The sequence below is a fragment of the Xenia sp. Carnegie-2017 genome, unplaced genomic scaffold (genome assembly GCF_021976095.1).
Source record: "Xenia sp. Carnegie-2017 unplaced genomic scaffold, XeniaSp_v1 HiC_scaffold_16, whole genome shotgun sequence".
NCBI classification, from domain to species: domain Eukaryota; kingdom Metazoa; phylum Cnidaria; class Anthozoa; order Malacalcyonacea; family Xeniidae; genus Xenia; species Xenia sp. Carnegie-2017.
This window is the reverse complement of record NW_025813469.1, coordinates 12,960,712-12,980,022: the sequence shown is the minus strand read 5'-3', so window position 1 is coordinate 12,980,022 and position 19,311 is coordinate 12,960,712. Positions and strand designations below refer to the sequence as shown.

The following is a 19,311-nucleotide window of genomic DNA, read 5'->3' as shown; positions in this document are numbered from 1 at the left end:
ATAGATTCCATATTTTTAAACTATAGATTATAACCTCGAGATTTTTACCCACGGGTGTAGTAGTAATATACATGGGGGATTCGAATACATAAAAAGTAAACTTTTTATGGATTCGTACCCCCATGTATATTACTACTTACAATTTCTGTTTGAGCGCACATATAGCTATATTCAAACAGCGTATTTCATACAAATGCAGTGTTTCAAATGTTTGGCATATGCACCAAAAGTATCTTCTAGAATCAATCAGAGAAAGGTGTTAGGAATGACGATACATTATATGTGTATTAAACTAAGTATAAGATATCTGATCATAGTACTAGTCACATGATCTGGTAAGCACTTCTTATTGTATGCTAATTGTTATCTTCTGTTCTGCTCGATACCGCATGGTTTAGGACAATGCTCGTTATGTAACTTAAATAATTAAATATATGTTGTTTTGTTTCTGCTTTAATAATAAATTAATAAAAGGAACATCAACCTTGGAAGAGATGGAAGATGTGATTTGCCTGGATATTGTGCCATGTATGGGTCATATAGCTGCATGGATTTGGAATCTAACAACATTTTAGACACACAACTTGTTCAGGTAACAATTCTTCAACAACTGTATGTTAAACATGATTAGAATACTCACATAATTATGTTAAACAGTCCATTGAAGAGTCCAACTCTGGAGCAATGGAACTTGAGGGATTAAAATAATGTCTGGCAAAGTTTGATGAAAGTGGGATGAAGGTGAAGTCAATGACCACAGACAGACATGCTCAAATCAAATCTTACATGAAAAAACAAAGACCAAAATCGAGCACTACTTTGATGTATGGCATGTAGCAAAAGGTATAGATTGTCGTAACAAACCAACCTTTTACACATTTCATCAATAATCAAAATCCAACAGGAATCAAAAAGAAAATTTGGGCAGCATCAAAAAAAGTGGTTGCAAATTATTGTCAGATTGGGCCCAATCAATTTCCAACCATGTATACTGGTGTGCTGCTTCCAGCAATGGTGATGAAGAACTTGTCAAGGCAAAGTGGTTGTCACTTCTCAACCATATATGTGACATCCATGAGGGACATAGTGATGTATTCCCAAAATGTGAACATGATATGTTAGAGACTAGAATGTGGATAAAAAAGGTATTGTAAGCAAATAAATTTCAAAGTAGCATCAACATTCTTTTTCTTTTTGTTAACTAACTTCTGATCTTAGGTTCAAAAGCTTATGTTGAGCTGTCTTCGATTGTTGAGTCCAAGTATCTCATGAAAGATAATCGAAAACTCAGTTATCAAAAGCAGACTTCATCCATCAAAGGTTTCCACCGAGTGGTAATTCTTTTTGCACCAAAACATACTCATTTTTTCTACAGATCAATGTAAGCAAGGTAATATAAAAATGATTTGTGTACGATTACTTAAAAAAGTCATCATTGCAAAAGCAATAAGTTGCAATAGTTGTAAACAAAAACTTAACATTCATTTGTAGATTGTTTATTGCTGCTCTTCATTTCAATGAGAATGGAAACAAAGCTCAGAAAATGAAGAATGGTGGGCAAACAGAAGAGGCATTGATTTGGAAAGTGGCTTATTCAAAGTCAAAAGAAGGACAAGGGGTCATCAAACTAGTGAAAATTGACAGCACTTATGGTTAGCACAGAAAAATAAACTTACTTTTTCTCAAAGTGCAATGCAAAGCCAACATAAATAATGATTTGCTTTTCAGGATATGTTAAGGACTTGATGAAAGAAGTTTTGTACTTCAGACGCATTAATCCAACACTGTCCAAAGCTCTTGATGTCGCTGGAGTGAAAGAAATACCTGTCCCATAGACTTGGCACAAATCAAATATCAGCAAAGCTGAAGCCATTAAGCAACATAAATGTCGCTTTTATAAATAAAAAGATAATGGAAATAACGTTCCACATGAAATAAACATAATTACAAATGAACAGATTTTGTCATACGCCATAAGCCCTACCATTCAGTAGTGTTGAGCATATTCAAATCCTTTGTAATCTCCAGACGGCGAAGGAAATGCTTTCCGGATTTTGTGCACAGCACAAGAAGGTATGGGTAGTCTGTACTTTTTTCCCAACCTGCCATGCACCCAAGCCGTCCACTGTCGGTACGCCGTGTAGCGTAATGTTCTTTGAAAGATACAAAATTTTGTCTAAGATACTTATCGGCATTATACACTTCTCGACATACACGTAATTATACTTCAAAGGTAATATTTACTCGTTTTCTTCACTCTCAGGTATAGGTCCAATGTCATGTGTGTACACGACCATAGCTGTTTTTAAGACAGCTTCGTTTGTACACACTGTGGCAAACTCTTCCTCTTGTGTGATGCAAATATGATCGCCATGTATCAGAGGTCAGTATTGTTTACCTCTTGGCAACATATACTTTCCCGTCCTGTACTCATGACCACACAAAAGCAACACTCGCACCTAAAAGATAAAAACATTTTTTTTACTTTGGGAGAAACAATGAAACATCAATAAAATGCAACTAACCATTCAACATTTCCAGTTCTGTGAATGTATTCATCTTCCAAAGACAAAGAATTGTCATTACAATGACCACCTTGCGCGTTGGCCAAAGGCTCAAACATGTAAGGTTGTACCTCTTTGTTATTGATGAAAATATCATAATCGGCTTCTTCTTCTGAAGAATCCATTAATTTTTGTTAAATAAAAACAATAACTAGCAAACTACCTTAATAACAAACTACCGAAAGTCCTGCAAATCGTAGAACGACATAAGAACAATGCTTCTTTATGTCAACAATACGTCACTCATTCCCAGTTCCCAGACTTCAACAATCTCACGGCGTTTTAGCAATGGTCATCGAATATCGTGTTTTTATCGACTATAATCCTAAATATCTTTTGAAATATTTTGCAGACGACTTTGAAATTTGGTACGTCTTATTTCACGCCGTAGGCATTACAATAAAATAAAGTTGTCTTCTATCTTGCATGTGTCCTTTAATGTAGAATATTTTAGAATGTTTTCCTCAAAAGCAAAAGTTGTAATATAATTTTTCTATCGTCTTTAGCTGTTGTATAAGATTATACGGAGAAATTGCGATGACTCAGAACTTTTGTTTTTTTTTTTACTACTTTAACGTCATCAAACACGACATGCGCAGAACGCGTTGTAAATGTAAAATATGGGATAGCCCCATTGAGTCTTATAGAACTTAATTGATAGCCCTATATCAAAATTTTGTCTTTTGAGGCAAGGTAAGACTGTAAGAAAGTTTTTCCCTTGTATCATTCAATTTTATTTATTAAACTGCCAACTTCTGTGGTTTGCGGATGCTGAAATAGCGACAGAAAAGGGAACATTTCTTGACTCCGGTAAGTAGCACAGTATTAGTTTTACTATTTTGTTTTTAACACGATACTTGAAGAGTGTTTCTACTACTAAGTTTTAATTTAAAGTTATTTTGGTCCAGTCTTGTTTGTTCTTCACTTAATCGCTCGCCAGACGTGGCGAAGCTGTCAATTTTTATCGAGTTTTGCATCCATCTTGTATCATGTTCAAGGCATCAAGCTAAACTCTCCTGATTTGAATTGAGTTTACCTCCCAAAAATGGGGCATAATTTGTTCATGTTTTTTTTGAAAAGATGAAGGGAAAGTTTACAACAGAGTTGTGTTGAAATTGAATGCAGTGCCATGCAAAATTAATGAGAACTATGGTATATGTTGTATAATAAAAATAACTATTAAACTGTTTGACTGCTCAATTTGACTGAATGTATAGTGTAGACAATTATAATGGGTTTGGAAAGTTGGATTTATGCAAACAGTTTTAAAGTACTACTTAGCGTTTCTGTAAATGAAGTATTTATTGTTATAGTAAACAGGTTACTACTTCAAAACCAAGATAAAAGTAGTGTGTTGAACAATGTGCTAAAATTTGTTGCAAATTATGATTATATCATTAATATGCATGAAAAATTAAACATATTATTGTCTCATCTCATCAAATTCATACTTGTTATGATTCCAGGTGATCCACAAATTCACATCGGATGCATTGGTTACAATGAAGTTGGATGTAGAAGAAGCAAAAATAGATGCCAAAGAAATTCTTTGTGTCTTATGAAGAATTAGTAGAAATCAATGAAAAGAATTCTTTAAACAAATTGTAAACAAATTTAAATTTGCTCATGGTCAAGCAACCTAGTCAAAGAAGCAAAGTCTGTCTTCAACATGTGACCTTTCCAATTATTTAGTTTCTTTGTACAAAATACTATTTTCAAGAAACTTGATTTGTAAGTCTTTCATTAATATTTTTTCACCAAAAGATAAAAGGAACTAATTCAAAGGCTTGATGTAAAATAAAAAGATTTAACAAGTTGTTTATCATTTAATTCCCAAATGTTAGTTTGTACATATAAATAATTAGTATTGGTAGCTGTAAGTTGTTTAAGCAAAACAGAAGAGTAGTAGTGCTCGAAGGGGTTAGCATTTTTGAAAAATTATATCTTGTTCATGACATATATTACTCAATTCCAAAAAACTGTAAGTAATGCACAATAATATCTATAAAACTTGATAAATTTCTTCACCTACACTGTCAAATAACTATTTTGCCTTCATGCAGCAATAGACAGAGTGTTTTTGTCAGAGAAACCAATGCACTTTAGTTTCCAAGTTTGTAATTTCAATGGAAAATTAATGTAGTTCTGTTCAGTAATAGATCCAAGATTCTGCCAAGCAGTTTACAAAATACAAATTACCAAGCAACAGTGTCATGGTGTTTTGAATTTTTTTCTTTTTTGTAGCTCTTCTGGTTCAACATACTTTCTTTATGAGTTTTCAGTAGATTTATCAGGTAATGACAATACACTTATGATACTTATCCATGGTAAACTTTCAGTTGACTTATGTCGTAGGACTGAAGCAAACATTTTCTCGCTTCCTTAGGAGCATTTTTACACAGATTTATCTATTTGAAGCAAGAAAAATAGGTGCACCAAACTGTTTACAAACAGTCAAACACACAAAAGCATGAAATAATGTATAAGTTTTACGAGATTGACAGGTCTAGTAAAGAATGCCGTTTGATTTTCACTTTTAAAAGGCTAAAATGTCATAAAATAACTTAAATGTTACATCCAAAATATGCATTTCTCTACCGTCGATCTTCTTTATTTTGATGTGTGTCTGTACTGTGTTTTTCACGCAATGCTGAAGCATTATTTTCACATGATATGCTGTCGGTATCGTAATTGTTTTTTTTCTCACTTGTTTTCGTTCATACAAACAGTATTAGAAATCAGGAGGGAGTGAATATTGAAAAAAATTTTTAAAGTGGAAGTTTTGACAACCAAAATCCGCCATTACCGCCATGTTTTTGACCACGAGGCCCAGGCCCCTTTGCCCCTCCAGGTCTTATAGAGCTCAATGGGATAGCCCCATTGAGTCTTATAGAACTTAATTGATTGCCCTATATCAAAATTTTGTCTTTTGAGGCATGGTAAGACTATAAGAAAGTTTTACCCTTGTATCATTCAAGTGAAGAATTTTCTCATTAACAGCTGTACTACAATTTTGATATTAAATTGTATAGGAAGACGTATGAAATGGCTTGTCGTCCTAATGTTTACGAAAGTGGATATGAAGAATCGAGATTTAATACTGTTGTTGATGAAAATTTTTACTGTTCCATTTGTCTGAATGTCATGAAAGATGCCAGAATGTGCCATAATCAACACAATTTTTGTCGTAAATGTATTGAAGAGCATATACGAGTTAATGCCCAAAGATGTCCTCAATGTCAAGATGATTTAACTGTAGCTTCGCTTCATCCAGCGCGTGTTATAAATAAAATGATTTCAAAGTTAAAGATCAACTGCGACTACGCCAGTCGTGGTTGTCATGAATTTATAAATGTCGAAGATCTTGAAAGACATGTTGAAAATTGTGGCTTTGCTCCAGTGTTGTGTTCTAATGAAGGTTGTGGTCTGGAAATAAACAAACGAGACAAGATTAAACATGAAACTGAATTATGTGAATACAGAAAGATTGCTTCTCACGACTTTCGAGAGATTAGCGAAATGTTTCAACGAAGTTTTGAAGACAAAATGGAAATGGAAATGCAAATGAGCAACTTAAGCAGGAAAATAGACGAAAAATTTATTGAAGTAAAAGAATCAGTGAAACCATTTACACCTCAGTGTACAAAAATACAGAAAGAAATAAAAGATGTTCAACAAAATCTTTCTACAGTGACCCAAGAAATTATGGAATCAAGGAAAGAAATAAAAGATGTTCAACAAAATCTTTCTGCAGTGACCAAAGAAATGATGGAATCAAGGAAAGAAATAAAAGATGTTCAACAAAATCTTTCTGCAGTGACCAAAGAAATGATGGAATCAAGGAAAGAAATAAAAGATGTTCAACAAAATCTTTCTACAGTGACCAAAGAAATGAAAGAACTTAAAACCATTATGTTTCAAATGTTGGAAAAGATGAATATAATTGAACCACTTGTTCAAACATTGACATCATCAATTGAAATGGTGATGAACTCTGTAAAATGTGATATTTTCATTGCTGGAGGTCACTCACGGGGTTCCTCAAAGAGTGTTGAAATATTTTCATGGAAGGAGAAGAAATGGTTTAACATTGCATCAATGGAAAATGAACACAGGTGGGCTTCATCATTTATTTATAATGATAATTTATTTGTTGTTGGAGGATATCGCTGTAAGTCAATGGAGACATTGAATATAAAACAGTCACCTTTGACATGGAAGACATTTCCTGCAGAGCTTCCTTATGGATGTCAAGGTCATCAAACTGTTGTTTGTAAACAACAAATCTTTCACATTGGAGGAGACATTCATGGTAAAGGAACATCAGATTTGATCAGTGAACTAAACATCACTGGTACAACATCTTATGTTTTCAAAGAGTTGTGTCATATGCCTGAACCATGTTTGTGCCATGGAGCTGTTGTTGTTGATGATAAAGTTCTTATTTTTGGAGGATGGGGAAAAAATAGCAAAGTTTTGTCCAGTGTTTTGGAATTTGATCCAAGGACTCTTACATTTAAGGAAATGCCTCCATTACCTCATCCATTGACTGAGATGGCAACAGTTCAATGGAGAGATCAAGTTGTTCTTCTTGGAGGTGATGATGATAAAAGAGAAAGTTTGAACAGTGTTATCATGTATGACATCAAAACAGGTAAAATTACAGTCTTACCATCCATGTTGGAAAAGAGATCTCAGTGTTGTGCAGTTATAACTGGTGATACAATTGTTGTCATGGGAGGTAGAAATGATAAATGGGAAGAACTTAATTCAGTAGAGTGTTTTAAAATGGGAAATAGTTCTTCATGGACATATTTTCCTTCAATGAACAAGCCACGATATGGGTCCATGGCCAAAGTTGTACCTTTTGGACAAAAGTATGTATAAGCAAGAAAACGTTCATCGAACGTTATAACTTACTAAAAATTCTTGTAGCTTACACTGGATTATAAATATGTAAAGTTAAATGTGTAAACCTTTAAAGCTTGTTCAGAATTTATTTCTATACTGATTCACTCTAATGATATATATACTGTATAATATAAATGGTATTTTTCCAATATATTACCTTGCTTTGCCTACGTTAATAAATTATGCGTTGCATTTGTTTTGACTATTTCCCATGAAATATATAAAAGCAATTTGCTTAGAGACTATTTACATGGAGGTACGGTAACCCCAGCAGAAGGGTTATCCTAGAAAGTGAGTCACCCTACGTAAATATGTTTTATAAGTACCGCTCACACATGCGCGCTAGGGGCACCCTTGTGGTAGGTTTACCCTAACAGCTGTTGGTGTGCTGTGATTTGACCGCTTACGACGAGTATACTAGTACGAAAGCACGTGATAAGTTTCTTGCTATTTACTGGCTAAAATAACATAAATATGACAAATTGTTATTGCAGCTTCAGATTGAAAATTTTGCCACCTTTCCAGTTTCCTCTCAGACAATAAAATAACGAGGAAATTTTATGTTTGACAACTTTGTATTCTTGATGTGAACGGGACGTCATCAATAATACAGTCGCCATGTTTAGGGTTTGTAACCTGGTTTTTGTACGTCCAAAATAGTACATTTTGGCTTTCATTTTTTTGTTTTGCGTTTTGGCTGCATTTGATATTTTTCTTTTCAATGGACTGTAATTTTTCTGTCATTTAAACCATTATAAGGTGGTGGTAGAGTCACAGTGATTTGTGCTACACAGTGAAATTTAATATTTCTCGGAAAAAACGATTATAATGCACAATTATACCAACAAAATGTTCCTCAGTTTAGCAAGTTAATATTTTAATAATAAACAGTTATTAGATGAGGTTGAGCATGATATCTAGAATTATTCAGACCGAGGTCAATGTCATCTGCCAAAGCGAAGCTGGGGGCGGATAACGTTGACAGAGGTATGAATAATTGTTGATATCATGCGAAAAATGAATTGAATAATTGTTGTATCATTCACCTCAACAAACTGAAATATTATTTACACTCATCAATGTAAAACATTTCCAAACCTGTCCTTATTTGTAATTGTCAAACGGTTTTTTGGAGTTCTTCTTGTTTAAATATGCTGTAAATATGTTCGAAACCAGCTTCATCGCTTTTTTAGAAATTTCCGCATCAATTTCGTTCAAAAGCTTTCTCTTATTGTTTTTAGAAACTATGGTAAACATCACTTTATTTGACTTTTTTCAAATTCGGTTTTTAATGGCGTCAGTCAATAACTGTAGAAATTATTGTCCGTAGATATGACGTCATACCTACAGATATCGAGAATTAGAACATAGCCAAAGTCACTCGGCAAATCAGCGTCCAGTATTTTGATGTTCCATTTTGCATTGTGTAAAATTCATGAAGTGATATAAGCTTTAAAGCTCAAGGAAAATGCGGAGATGGAGTGAAAACAATGGAATACAATTAAAGCTCAATGGTATTCACTAAATCTCATTTGTATTCCCTATATAGAGAATACTAACAAGATATTGTTTTTTTATTGTTCACTTCCTTATTAGTATCCTCTAAATAAAAAATAAAAATGAGGTTAAAGGATACTAATGACTGTCGTAACTCCACATTACATTTCATCTCTGAATAACTAACAAGGTGATGAAATTTAACGCGTTTCTAACGCATCTCGATGATGTAAATATATTTATGTTAAAACTAAAAAAAGTCTTACGAAAAAATTGGAAAAACTAATAATTGCTCACAAAGTTAAAAGCAAACACATGTGTATTACATAAAATGAAACAACATACGTGTTTTCCCATGTTCAATAACTTTTAAAGTACGTCGTGTATTTGTCGTACTAACACATTCTTCTTTCTTCTTATCTACCTCAATTTTCTTTGGACTTGAAACATCCACTGGAGCAGGTTGTTGAAGTGCTTTTAAAACTGACTTTACCAGAGTAGAACTTGGCCTTTTGCATCATCTAACAATGATGTACTTCGATAAACAGTCCGAGACATTATTGTTTGTTCATCACTGAAAATGATCCTTTCTTAGAGGGTTGTTGGGCACGTAACCTTTCCAAAATCATTTGAAAATCTTCATCCTTTCATGTCAATGTAATCTACCTCTCACATTGTTCGTAAATATTTATAGAACGTGTTGATTTTAACAGGTTGTGAGCTATACCAATGCAATGTCCTCTGGCCCATAACTTTCGAGAGATTTCGAACAAAAACCTGCCTTTACATGGAGCACATCTCAAATACTCGTTGAAAACAATCATCAGCTGTAAACTAAAGATACTTGTATAAGAATGCAGCATCTTAAATTCAGTACCATAAGTAATCCCTTCTGGCTTTGGCCATGCATTGTTCTAAGACGGTGCCCGAAAGGGTAAAATTTTATCTAATGCGAGGGTGTCTCAATCCCATAGAGCACACATGATCGTGCTCTACCCTTACTAATTTGCAGGTAGTTGACCAAATCACTAGCAGTTTGTCATCTAAAATATTTCAAAAATTCAAATTCCATGTAGGTTGGTATGAAGAAATGTCTAGTACTTATATTCTCCAATGATTAGGTACGGTGTCTAAAATTTTAGAATTCCCGTGTGTATGAGAGTCTTTGTACTTCTGTCATACAACGGTGGTCTTTTATCAAACACTATAAAATAAACACAATGAAACGCGTGCGCTGATTGGTCTAGAGCTGTGTTTGCATTAGCCTGTGCAAAACACATCTGAGCTCTAGCAATCAAATCAATCATAACAATCAACCAGTCAATGAGAATTTGCAAATCTATCATGAATACATTTTAGAGGAAAAATTAAAATGTTCGTCTGTTTCGCATTATTGTTATTTTATAAATGAAATAAAAGATGTTTCTCGTGTTTGCACTGACTTGTGCAAACCTAGAAGACGTTTGTGAGAACTCTCAAAGTGCATGTGCAAGCACTTCATAACTCTCGAGCATGAGATCTTCGGTCTCAAGCCCTCACTAATTTACTTTCGAGTTCACCAAAAGGTCTCCTCGGTTTGCATAAGCCTGTGCAAGCACAGTAAACATGTTTTATTTCTTAAATAAAACACAATTCATACAATTAAAAAAGTAGGCACTAAAATGAAATCACTAACCTTACCACCTGTTAATAGTATGATAACCTTCGGAGCATTGTTGTCCGAGGGCGCAACATCATTGGTCAGCGTTGATCCAGTCATAGGTATCACTCTAAGTAGGAACGGATAATGAGAATGAGTAATGTGGATAAAGGACGTGGTGAGGGTGATTGGGGGATTACGGTGATGATGGTTTGGGATAAAAAGCGATGGTGAGGGTTAACGTGTGATAAAGATAATGGTAGTAAGGGTAATTGTGGCTATGTGAGTTATGAATAAGAACAAGACTTTACGTAACATGAATGACAAACCTCTCCCCAGGTTTTGGAGCTCTCATACTTTTAACACGAACAATTCACGAGCGAAGTTTTTGTAAAGTTTCATAGCGAAATAACGACACAGATTGTAGTAGAAGTTTTGTTGGCTCATATTTCAAAATCTATAAATAAAACTTTCTATTTGATCCATACGTACGTTCCCTGATATTACGATATTTACATAAAGTATGAAGAAGAATTTTTCCAATTGAGAGATCTAGAACAAGTATGCGCGGGTTATGGGGTGATTGGGGAGCAGGCCTTAAAATCATGGTTAACCACAACTGACAATTATCCTACCTGAGCTATTGATTTTACAAGAGAGATTTGACAATGGCATTCTAAAAGTAAAAAAATAAAACTCTGTGTTTTATAAACAAATAAAATAACACTTCTTAGCAATGAACAGTTATATATATTTGGAAAATAGTTCTGGTCAATTGACGAAATTTTTTACGAGGGAGGGGGGGGGGAGGATTGTGTCAAATCATTTCGATCAATTTACATGGTGTCGTAACTCGTTGTGTTACTCATTCTTTATCAAATATAAAATTATCAATATACGTACGTAAGATAGTGACTTTCTCCCTCCTTCAGCGTCCGCCACTCTTGAAGACAAAACATCACATATGGTTGGTGACAAACACAAATTATAACAGTTCATTCTAAACTTGACTTAACAGACATGTTGTCAGTCACTGATCCTTATGCTTAAAGCTCTGTTATGTACGCTGTCACCTAGCAACAAACAAAATCACAGAAACGTGGTAAAGGAATTGTGGCAAAGTGAAGTCTGTCATGCTTTGGAAACTTTGTATCGAAGACTCGTCTCCGATATTTCATCAACGCTAAATAATTTGAGAGTGTCAAAAGATCAACACATCGTACGTAGTCTTTGTTAAAAATACAATATCTCGGAGAAAGTAAAGTGTTTTACAAGTATTAAAACAAATTTTACTTTCAGGAACAAATTCTCTGTGCGTCAGAGAACAAATCAATGAGCTCGTTCAAATGTGTCACACTCACAGACTTAAAGAATTGTCTACGTACGTACGCACCTGCGCAGTAATGGCTCAATCAACATTTCCTGCGTTGTCTATAAAAAGAACAAAATTCTATCATAGGAAGAGTAACTGACACCAGAAGAGGTCCATCTACAGGTGTCCCAAAATACGGAACGAATATAAATTAATTATGTATTCGCTGAAATTGCCATGCAAAATAATGTAATTAGCTATTTTCACAAAGACTGGGTAAGGCCAGCGAAGGCCTTATATTACTGAGTATTGAAGGTATTGGTTGAGTTACAATGTGAAGATTACTTTGCAATTTTATTTAGCCTTCAATCATAAAATTCTATGTTAAAAGTCTACAAGGTATACACCTCTGAAAATCTGCCAAGAACCACAAGTTACATAGAAGAATGAGAATATTATCCCAATGAAACTCTTTCTACAAATATGTGATGATATAAATGTCAAATATATACATAATATGCTATCTGTTTGCATTCTATATTTTAGTCACCTATTGGTTAATTATTTTGAAGGTAGTGACACAGTTGCCTCAAGTTTATAGAGACATCAATGCTGTAACGGAATTTCTCAAAAACAGCAAGATTTGCAAATGTTATTGCATATCAGCTTTTTCAGCCAGGTTGTTTGACTAAACACTTTACTCACTTAGAAATTCTTTAAATTTCATTTGGCGTACATTCTGAAAAAGGTAAAGAACAACACTTCAAGACCTGGAATGATATATTGATGTAGTGGAAAAGCTGGAAAAAAACTTGCAAACCTGGATATGCCAATGATCTTGAAGGATGGGAGCTAGTTTAGACACCACTGTTTGTGCTTAGGTAATGAAAGACTTGTCCTAAAATACCAAACATTATATTATTTCATCACAAACAAAACAGCATACAGTACTCGTAACAGACTAAAAACTGTATTCTTTTTCACATGCAACTCTAAAAGTGACAAGTAAATAGTTGGTTTAAATTACATTGGACCTACTTATCTCTTGATGTATGACACAGACGTTTATATGGTGGTGAGCCATATAAGTCATTTAAAAGAAAAGATAATCCAATATAATTTCAATACCTTAACAACTTTAATGCGTGGACTCTTATAAGTATTTGCAGTCTGTGCTTTGGCTTTTTGAATGCATTTTAATATTCTTTTACGCCTGCTCTTTACTGTAGAAATACAAATACATATGCTTAAAATCACAAACATCTTCAGCGGATGATTGGTTACTTCATCCATAACAACACTTAATGTATCGACTTAATTCTTGTGCATTATTTGTACACAAAACCATGTAAAATTTTTTTAGGTCAAAGCAGACGTAATCTTAATGATATACACCTCAGTTTAGGGTGTACTCCAAAATTTCTTCGGGGGTACAAAATACGGTTTTGAAAATAATAACAACATTGCTCGCTTAAATTCTCGAATTTCGCGCGGTCATAATCAAGTCGTTTTCATAATGGTTTCCATCCATCAAAACTACATTTATAACACGGTCTTCTGGAAGAAAGACTAGGACCTGATAAATATTGAAAGTGAAACAAAAAGAAAATTTACTACATGAACGGTGTTTTTTACATTTTAAGAATAATTATTAATTTTGCTTAATGTTCAGTAGCTATTTTAAATCATATTTTAAGTAATAGTTCATTTGTTTAACAAAAACCAAATGTGACTATGACTGATGCGAAATAATATATTAAGTTCTATCTCTACTTCATCAGCATTAAAGAGTCGATTGTTTATGTTTGGTTTTTAAAATGTTTGTTAGAATTTTTTTGTACACTTTCTTTAAACTTAATTTTGATTTTGAGTTTGTCAAAGTAGTCAAACATCGAGGGGAATGGGTTCTAAATAGTTGTGCGCAACGATTGCATTAGAAAATTCCATCCTGTTCGAGACGTTTCAGTGATTTGATGTACATTTTTATAAGATAACCGTCTGGTAATTGCATTGAACTAAAATACATAGAACGCTACATGAAGCAAATCATTGAAGCCAAATCTTACACCCAGGCAAGTCTCAAGTATTTCGAGATTCTCTCGTGGAGTGAAAATTGACTGACTACACACGCGTTTCTGCATGTAATCTCGCGTGTCTGGGTGTAAAATTAGGCTTCAAAAAATTATTAGGCTTATCTATTACAGATAGCGTTCCGTATATTTTAGTTCAATGGGTAATTGGAAGGAGTTCGTATTTTTGCACGTGATATACAAATTTGAAAACAAAATTTTCTTTCTTTTTTTGCTCTCCGTACTCTCGGTGAATGTTATGTGTTCTTCCGTTCACGTGCTTACATCATGTTTAGGTAAAGCTTCTCATTGGCTGAAACGCGTCACATGCTCACTGGATATTATTCTCTGATTGTGCTGTCACTTTATAGCAAGAGTGTATGAAGTATATTACGTTGATCATGATGTTTGTTATTCATAACTCAGGCTTTTTTATAACAAAGAAAATGTTTTTAGTAGTTTTTATACGGTTGATGAAGCTGTCAACTGCATCAATTTTTACTACGTTTAAAGCTATTTTGTAGTGGTAAATCTTTTGTCGAGATTGTTTACAGAAGTTGGTCCGCCCGTATTGGCCATCTACACCTAAGCCTTTAAACAAAATTTTGAAGAATTATGGTATTCAAAATTCAAAGAGAGAACGGTTGGTATAGCAAATGACAAGATTACTTTATTTTGTTGGTTATGTCGGTGTAATTTTTGCTCATTTAGTATGTAGCTCAAGTAAGAAAGACGTCCTTGCCCCAAGTTGGTATAAATAAGAGTGCTCAGAAACAATCTTTCGTCAAACTGAATTGAGCAGTGGTTGCTTGCAATTGGAAGAGAAAAAGTGTAAAGACAATTTGTCTCCCAGGACCGTTTCAACACTTCATTCCAACTTTCGAAATTTTCAATTGGCTTAACTTCGACTTTGTCATTATCTGTTTTTTCAGCTTCCATCCAATGAAGAACGTCCATCGAAATTCACTCATTACAAGAGCTAGCGTGTTGCCTGTTGTATCATAAATATGTGTAGAACAAATTAATTTCATGTTCCTGTGCGTTTTCTGTTATAGCAGGAAGTAATAGTACAGGTAGCTTTTTGTAAAGTCAATTGTTTTTCATAAAAATTGTCTGAAATCTCAGTCCCATTTACAGAAATCGCATGCAATGTAAGAGAAGACAGCAATTTTGCATCAAACGACAATGATTACTGACAATGAAAGTGAAACTAAAATGAGACACAAAGACTATAGCAACTATGAAATAAATATATCACTTATGAAAATCGACAAGTTTTCTGAAAGGGACTACCGCAAAGAATGTCGAAACGTCAGTCAATACGAGCACCAAAAGTCAACCACTGGATATACATCTACAAAGATGTAATATTTGAGTCAATTGCAGTTCACAATGGCCATAGCAGTTGAATAACTGCAAGCAAAAGCTAAGTTATCTCTAAAACTGATAGTTCCCTACCTAGTTCCGTATGTAAGAGAGTCTTTATACTCGGTTTCCTGTTATACAACGCTTACTTTTTATCAAACACTATTTGAATTTGTGTACCTTGAATAAATATTTATTTTTCTTAATGCAAAGTTGCCACGGTAAAGCATATTCTATGTATCTAATAATCCATGAGTGGATTCTGAAAAACAGCAAGGAAACAAATTCGATAACATGCAAGTCGCGCCAAAAATAACGCCCGAGAAGAAACAAAGAAGCTTTGAGCCATGAGAGATAGCTAATAAAAGCCATCTGTCAAGGACGTTGAACTCTATGAATAACAGTTGAATAGTTAAGAGCTATATTATATTCCTCCATTTTTCCTCATTTGTTTTCTTTCGTAACGTAAACTTATCTACTAAATCTTTAAGTTTTGTTGTTTTTGTTAACGATTCTCCAATACATTTGAGAAAGCTTCAAACTCATACAGCAACGAATCATCTAAGATTTGTCTTCATACAATGTAACGGATGCAATGTGGTTGTTCTGCATAATCTAAATGAAAAAAATGACAAGGGAAAAACATTCGTTAAACTTTCTAAACAATCATTATGAAAAACCTCAACAAATATTGAAGTTGCGTGTCAAGGTATCACTGACTGGAATATGGAAACTGAAATCTCAATTTGACTATAGACCCATTGCACTGACGTCACATTTTTTCGACGTCAGCGCCGGAAGTTATGTTCTGGGGGTCAATGGCATTGTATTGTCTATTCAATGTATTCTCTATTCTATGATTATGGCAAGCCAATGATTTATTCTATAAGCAAAACTGTGTGAAAGGTCCAATTGAGTAAAATGCCTCCAAAAAAAACAACTCATAAAGGTTTCCTGCCCGGTAACTACGCTAGTATAAGGTCAAAAGAATGTAGGGAGAGATATGAGGCAAGAATTTCATTGATACATTCTGTTGACCCATACAAGATACCAAAAAACGACTGGGAAGATTGTATGGAATTATGGCCGAATATTTCTAACATAAACGTGGGCATGTATTTATTGTTTTCGGTAAGCTCATACTCACAGAACGAGCTTATGAACTACAAAAGTCTTTTGTGCTACCAGAGCTTCGCGAATGGCTGGGTTCGAGAAGTTTTGTTAAAAGAATTTGGCGATAATCGGCTGATGATTGCGAAGGTATGTGTGTTCATTATTTATCTTCACATTTAATAAGCGATATCTGCTTCTATTTCTTATAGATAAATGTGAAACGCTAAATTTATTACATTTAAAAATTAGCAATGATTTGTTCAAACACCCTCCATATTTCTTATCAATCATTTGTTGCTATCTAGGTAAATCACTCGCAAAAAATGTCAGAGAAGCCACTGACTCCATGGGTTATCTGTGAGAAGGAAGGGAAGATTTTATTTGGTCGCTGTGATTGTATGGCTGGTTTAAGGGAAAGCTGCTCCCATGTAATCAGTGTCAGCTGAGTCAACACACAAATATATTGCATACATGTACCAAACAGTCATGTTATAATGTCATTTTATTTCAGGTCCAAGATCAATTGTTTTGCAGTGCACGCAGCTATTGTGATTTTGTTGTGTGGAGTGAGAAAATGCTCTACATAGAAAGAATTTTGCCCGATGAGAAGTTTTAGAAAGAAAATGTATCTCGAGTAGAGAAATTATTATCAAAAGGATCCTTCCCGAGCTGCTTGGGAAATTTTACTCTCGCACACATCAGGAAAAAAGAATACGACTCAATGTATAAAGCTACATACATTAGCAGATCCAGGGTAGGTCAGAATACATTATAGTAGCTAATTTTAAATTCAAAATAATTTAACAGCAATGTTGCTGGTTAGAAATTTCAAAAAAATATTTAATAACCAGAACATCATCAATAATGTTAGTTGTAAAGTATTTTGAATGGGAAATATATTTATATCAACGTATTCTGACCTACGCTAGATCCACTATTGCCTCTAAATAATAGACATTCATTCAAATGGGACTACAGAATCACACATGTTATTCAATGCACAGCTGACTGTTACTATTTTGTCAAGTGTGGTCTTTCCTCTTTTTGAAACAACAAAGTCTATTGGTTGAGTTGCAGAAAGGATTCCATATTTTTTTCGAATATTGCCAATTACGCGTTCCACATGGATTCTTACATTAGCAATCTTCCTAGTTTGTTCCACCTCAATACCGCTTAATTGCTTTTTTCCTTTTGTAAAAGCTGGTATCTTTACACGAGCACAATACAATCCAACAGATTCTTATATGTCAAACCCTCTGTCAGCTAGAATTACATCCCCTGGGGTAAGCTTTTCTAGAAGACCACATTCTTCTGTTAAGTGTTTGTTACTGACACGACCACCCCATCCATCAGATATGAAGCTTAAACTACCTTGGGGAGTAATTCCTATCAAATACTTGACAGTGTTATGGTGTTTGTATGATGCACGGTCGATGAAAATCTCAAAACAATCAATTATCACAGCACATGCTGGGCAGTTCTTGCGAAAATCCATGGGCATTGTTTTTAATAAGGCTTCTCGTTCAGGCCAATGGATAAGTGGACAAAGCCTGCTATGTAGAATATCCATCATTTGAATAAATATTCTGGAAACAGTTGCCTCATGAATTCCACCAAACCTATAGGCTAAGTCTTTACCAGAAAGGTTCAGTCTTATCTCATTAATGTAAGAATGAGTCTCTGGAAAGGGCTAAGCCTACACCTGGATGATTGTGACAAGAAGCCAGACACAAAATTGTAAAGGCAAAAAAGAAGCTTCCAGGTAGGTAAACCTGTATAGAAGAGTACCTTTTCATCATCATCTTTAAATGCATCCTCATTTAGTTCCTTTTGCAATAATTTTTTATTTAAATCAGAATTTTCCTTCCTTAGAAAATCCACCTCATCTTTAAGTAACTTCAGCTCATTGACAGTTTAATCAGTCTAGTTGACATTTCATTTGCCTTTGGTTCAGAGGTGTCCATTTTATCAACAACCTTATTGGGCTGCTCGCTTGACATTGCTATAAGTGCATTAGAAGTTTCAGATCTTCTCGTCTTTTCAATTGTCTCTGATATGAAGTGGTCGCTACACACACGAGCATTCGCAAACTTTTCTGGCGTAAGATCTTCCCTGCGAATTCGTCGAAGCCATTCCTTTTGCCTTTCAAGTTGAAGTTGCTTCTTGTTCACATTCACATTACTTTTGACAGCAGGTAGGCGAAAAAACTGTCTATTCTTTTCTCTATTAGATCGATTCGAGCATGCAAAAACAGCGCAAAAGTGAACCATGATGACCGAAAGTTTTACTTCCTAATACTTATTTATAAATGGCGGCACCTTACTTGACCCCCAGAAGAAGCTGAACATCAGCTGTGACGTCATGTGCAAAGGGTCTATAGATATTAAGAAATTTTCTATACAACTACGGTCTAAATGGCAACTACCGCAAAGCAACTGCTTCAACTGATAAGTATTAACAAATAAAAACGCAATAGTTGTCGCGGTTGAATTTTAATTTTAGCACCAAAGGACTTTTGCTAACCTACAGGGCTTTCGCGTGCATTTAATCACTAAGTAATCTAAGTAGCATGGTCTTACTTTTAATACTATGATTGCCAAAACTTTCTAGTGCTTCACACATTGTCAGATGTTGTAAATTACTTGGTTTTGCGAATACTTTGAGATGATTTTTGGAATTTTTGTAATACAACCACTAACAGACGATGTGCAAGGTCGTATTACTTGTAATGTAAAATTATAAATATGACCTTGGGTCATATCACGCAAATATGACCAATAATACATTTAAGAATCGTAAAAAAAGTACGCAGAGTTTTTAAAAATTTATCTAATCAAAGTT

At 34.3% G+C, this 19,311-nt stretch overlaps 4 protein-coding genes across 11 annotated transcripts in view; 2 read left to right on the top strand and 2 right to left on the bottom strand.

The window, feature by feature from the left end:
- Positions 1-201: 201 nt before the first annotated feature.
- LOC124436300 (P2X purinoceptor 7-like) overlaps positions 202-19,311 on the bottom strand; it is an 85,847-nt gene continuing 66,737 nt past the window's right edge. Inside the window, exons 1-7 of one of the 8 annotated variants that reach the window (XR_006945290.1) lie at positions 2,526-2,808; positions 2,245-2,459; positions 1,677-2,153; positions 1,207-1,369; positions 869-1,125; positions 485-781; positions 202-236 (exon numbers count right to left, since the gene is read on the bottom strand). The gene's annotated coding sequence lies outside the window, so the exon portion shown is untranslated. Of the gene's footprint in view, positions 782-868; positions 1,126-1,191; positions 1,370-1,676; positions 2,154-2,244; positions 2,460-2,525; positions 2,809-19,311 lie in introns of those variants that run through there. The other 7 variants (XR_006945289.1, XR_006945292.1, XR_006945291.1 and 4 more) reach the window with 7 other exon arrangements.
- On the top strand, positions 3,129-7,451 carry LOC124436107 (E3 ubiquitin-protein ligase TRIM38-like). The gene is made up of 3 exons (XM_046986034.1): positions 3,129-3,257; positions 5,597-6,317; positions 6,498-7,451. The coding sequence occupies exons 2-3, from the start codon at positions 5,610-5,612 to the stop codon at positions 7,449-7,451; spliced, it is 1,662 nt and encodes a 553-aa protein (XP_046841990.1). The 5' UTR covers positions 3,129-3,257; positions 5,597-5,609.
- Positions 15,623-19,311, bottom strand: part of LOC124436296 (phagosome assembly factor 1-like) — an 81,185-nt gene continuing 77,496 nt past the window's right edge. Inside the window, exon 17 of the mRNA XM_046986214.1 lies at positions 15,623-15,972. Within this exon, the coding sequence (XP_046842170.1) occupies positions 15,919-15,972 (54 nt within the window). The 3' untranslated portion in view covers positions 15,623-15,918. The remainder of the gene's footprint in view (positions 15,973-19,311) is intronic.
- Positions 16,201-17,398, top strand: LOC124436301. Its single transcript, XM_046986220.1, has 2 exons — positions 16,201-16,617; positions 16,776-17,398. Exons 1-2 carry the CDS (start codon positions 16,279-16,281, stop codon positions 16,914-16,916), a joined length of 480 nt encoding a protein of 159 aa, XP_046842176.1. The 5' UTR covers positions 16,201-16,278; the 3' UTR covers positions 16,917-17,398.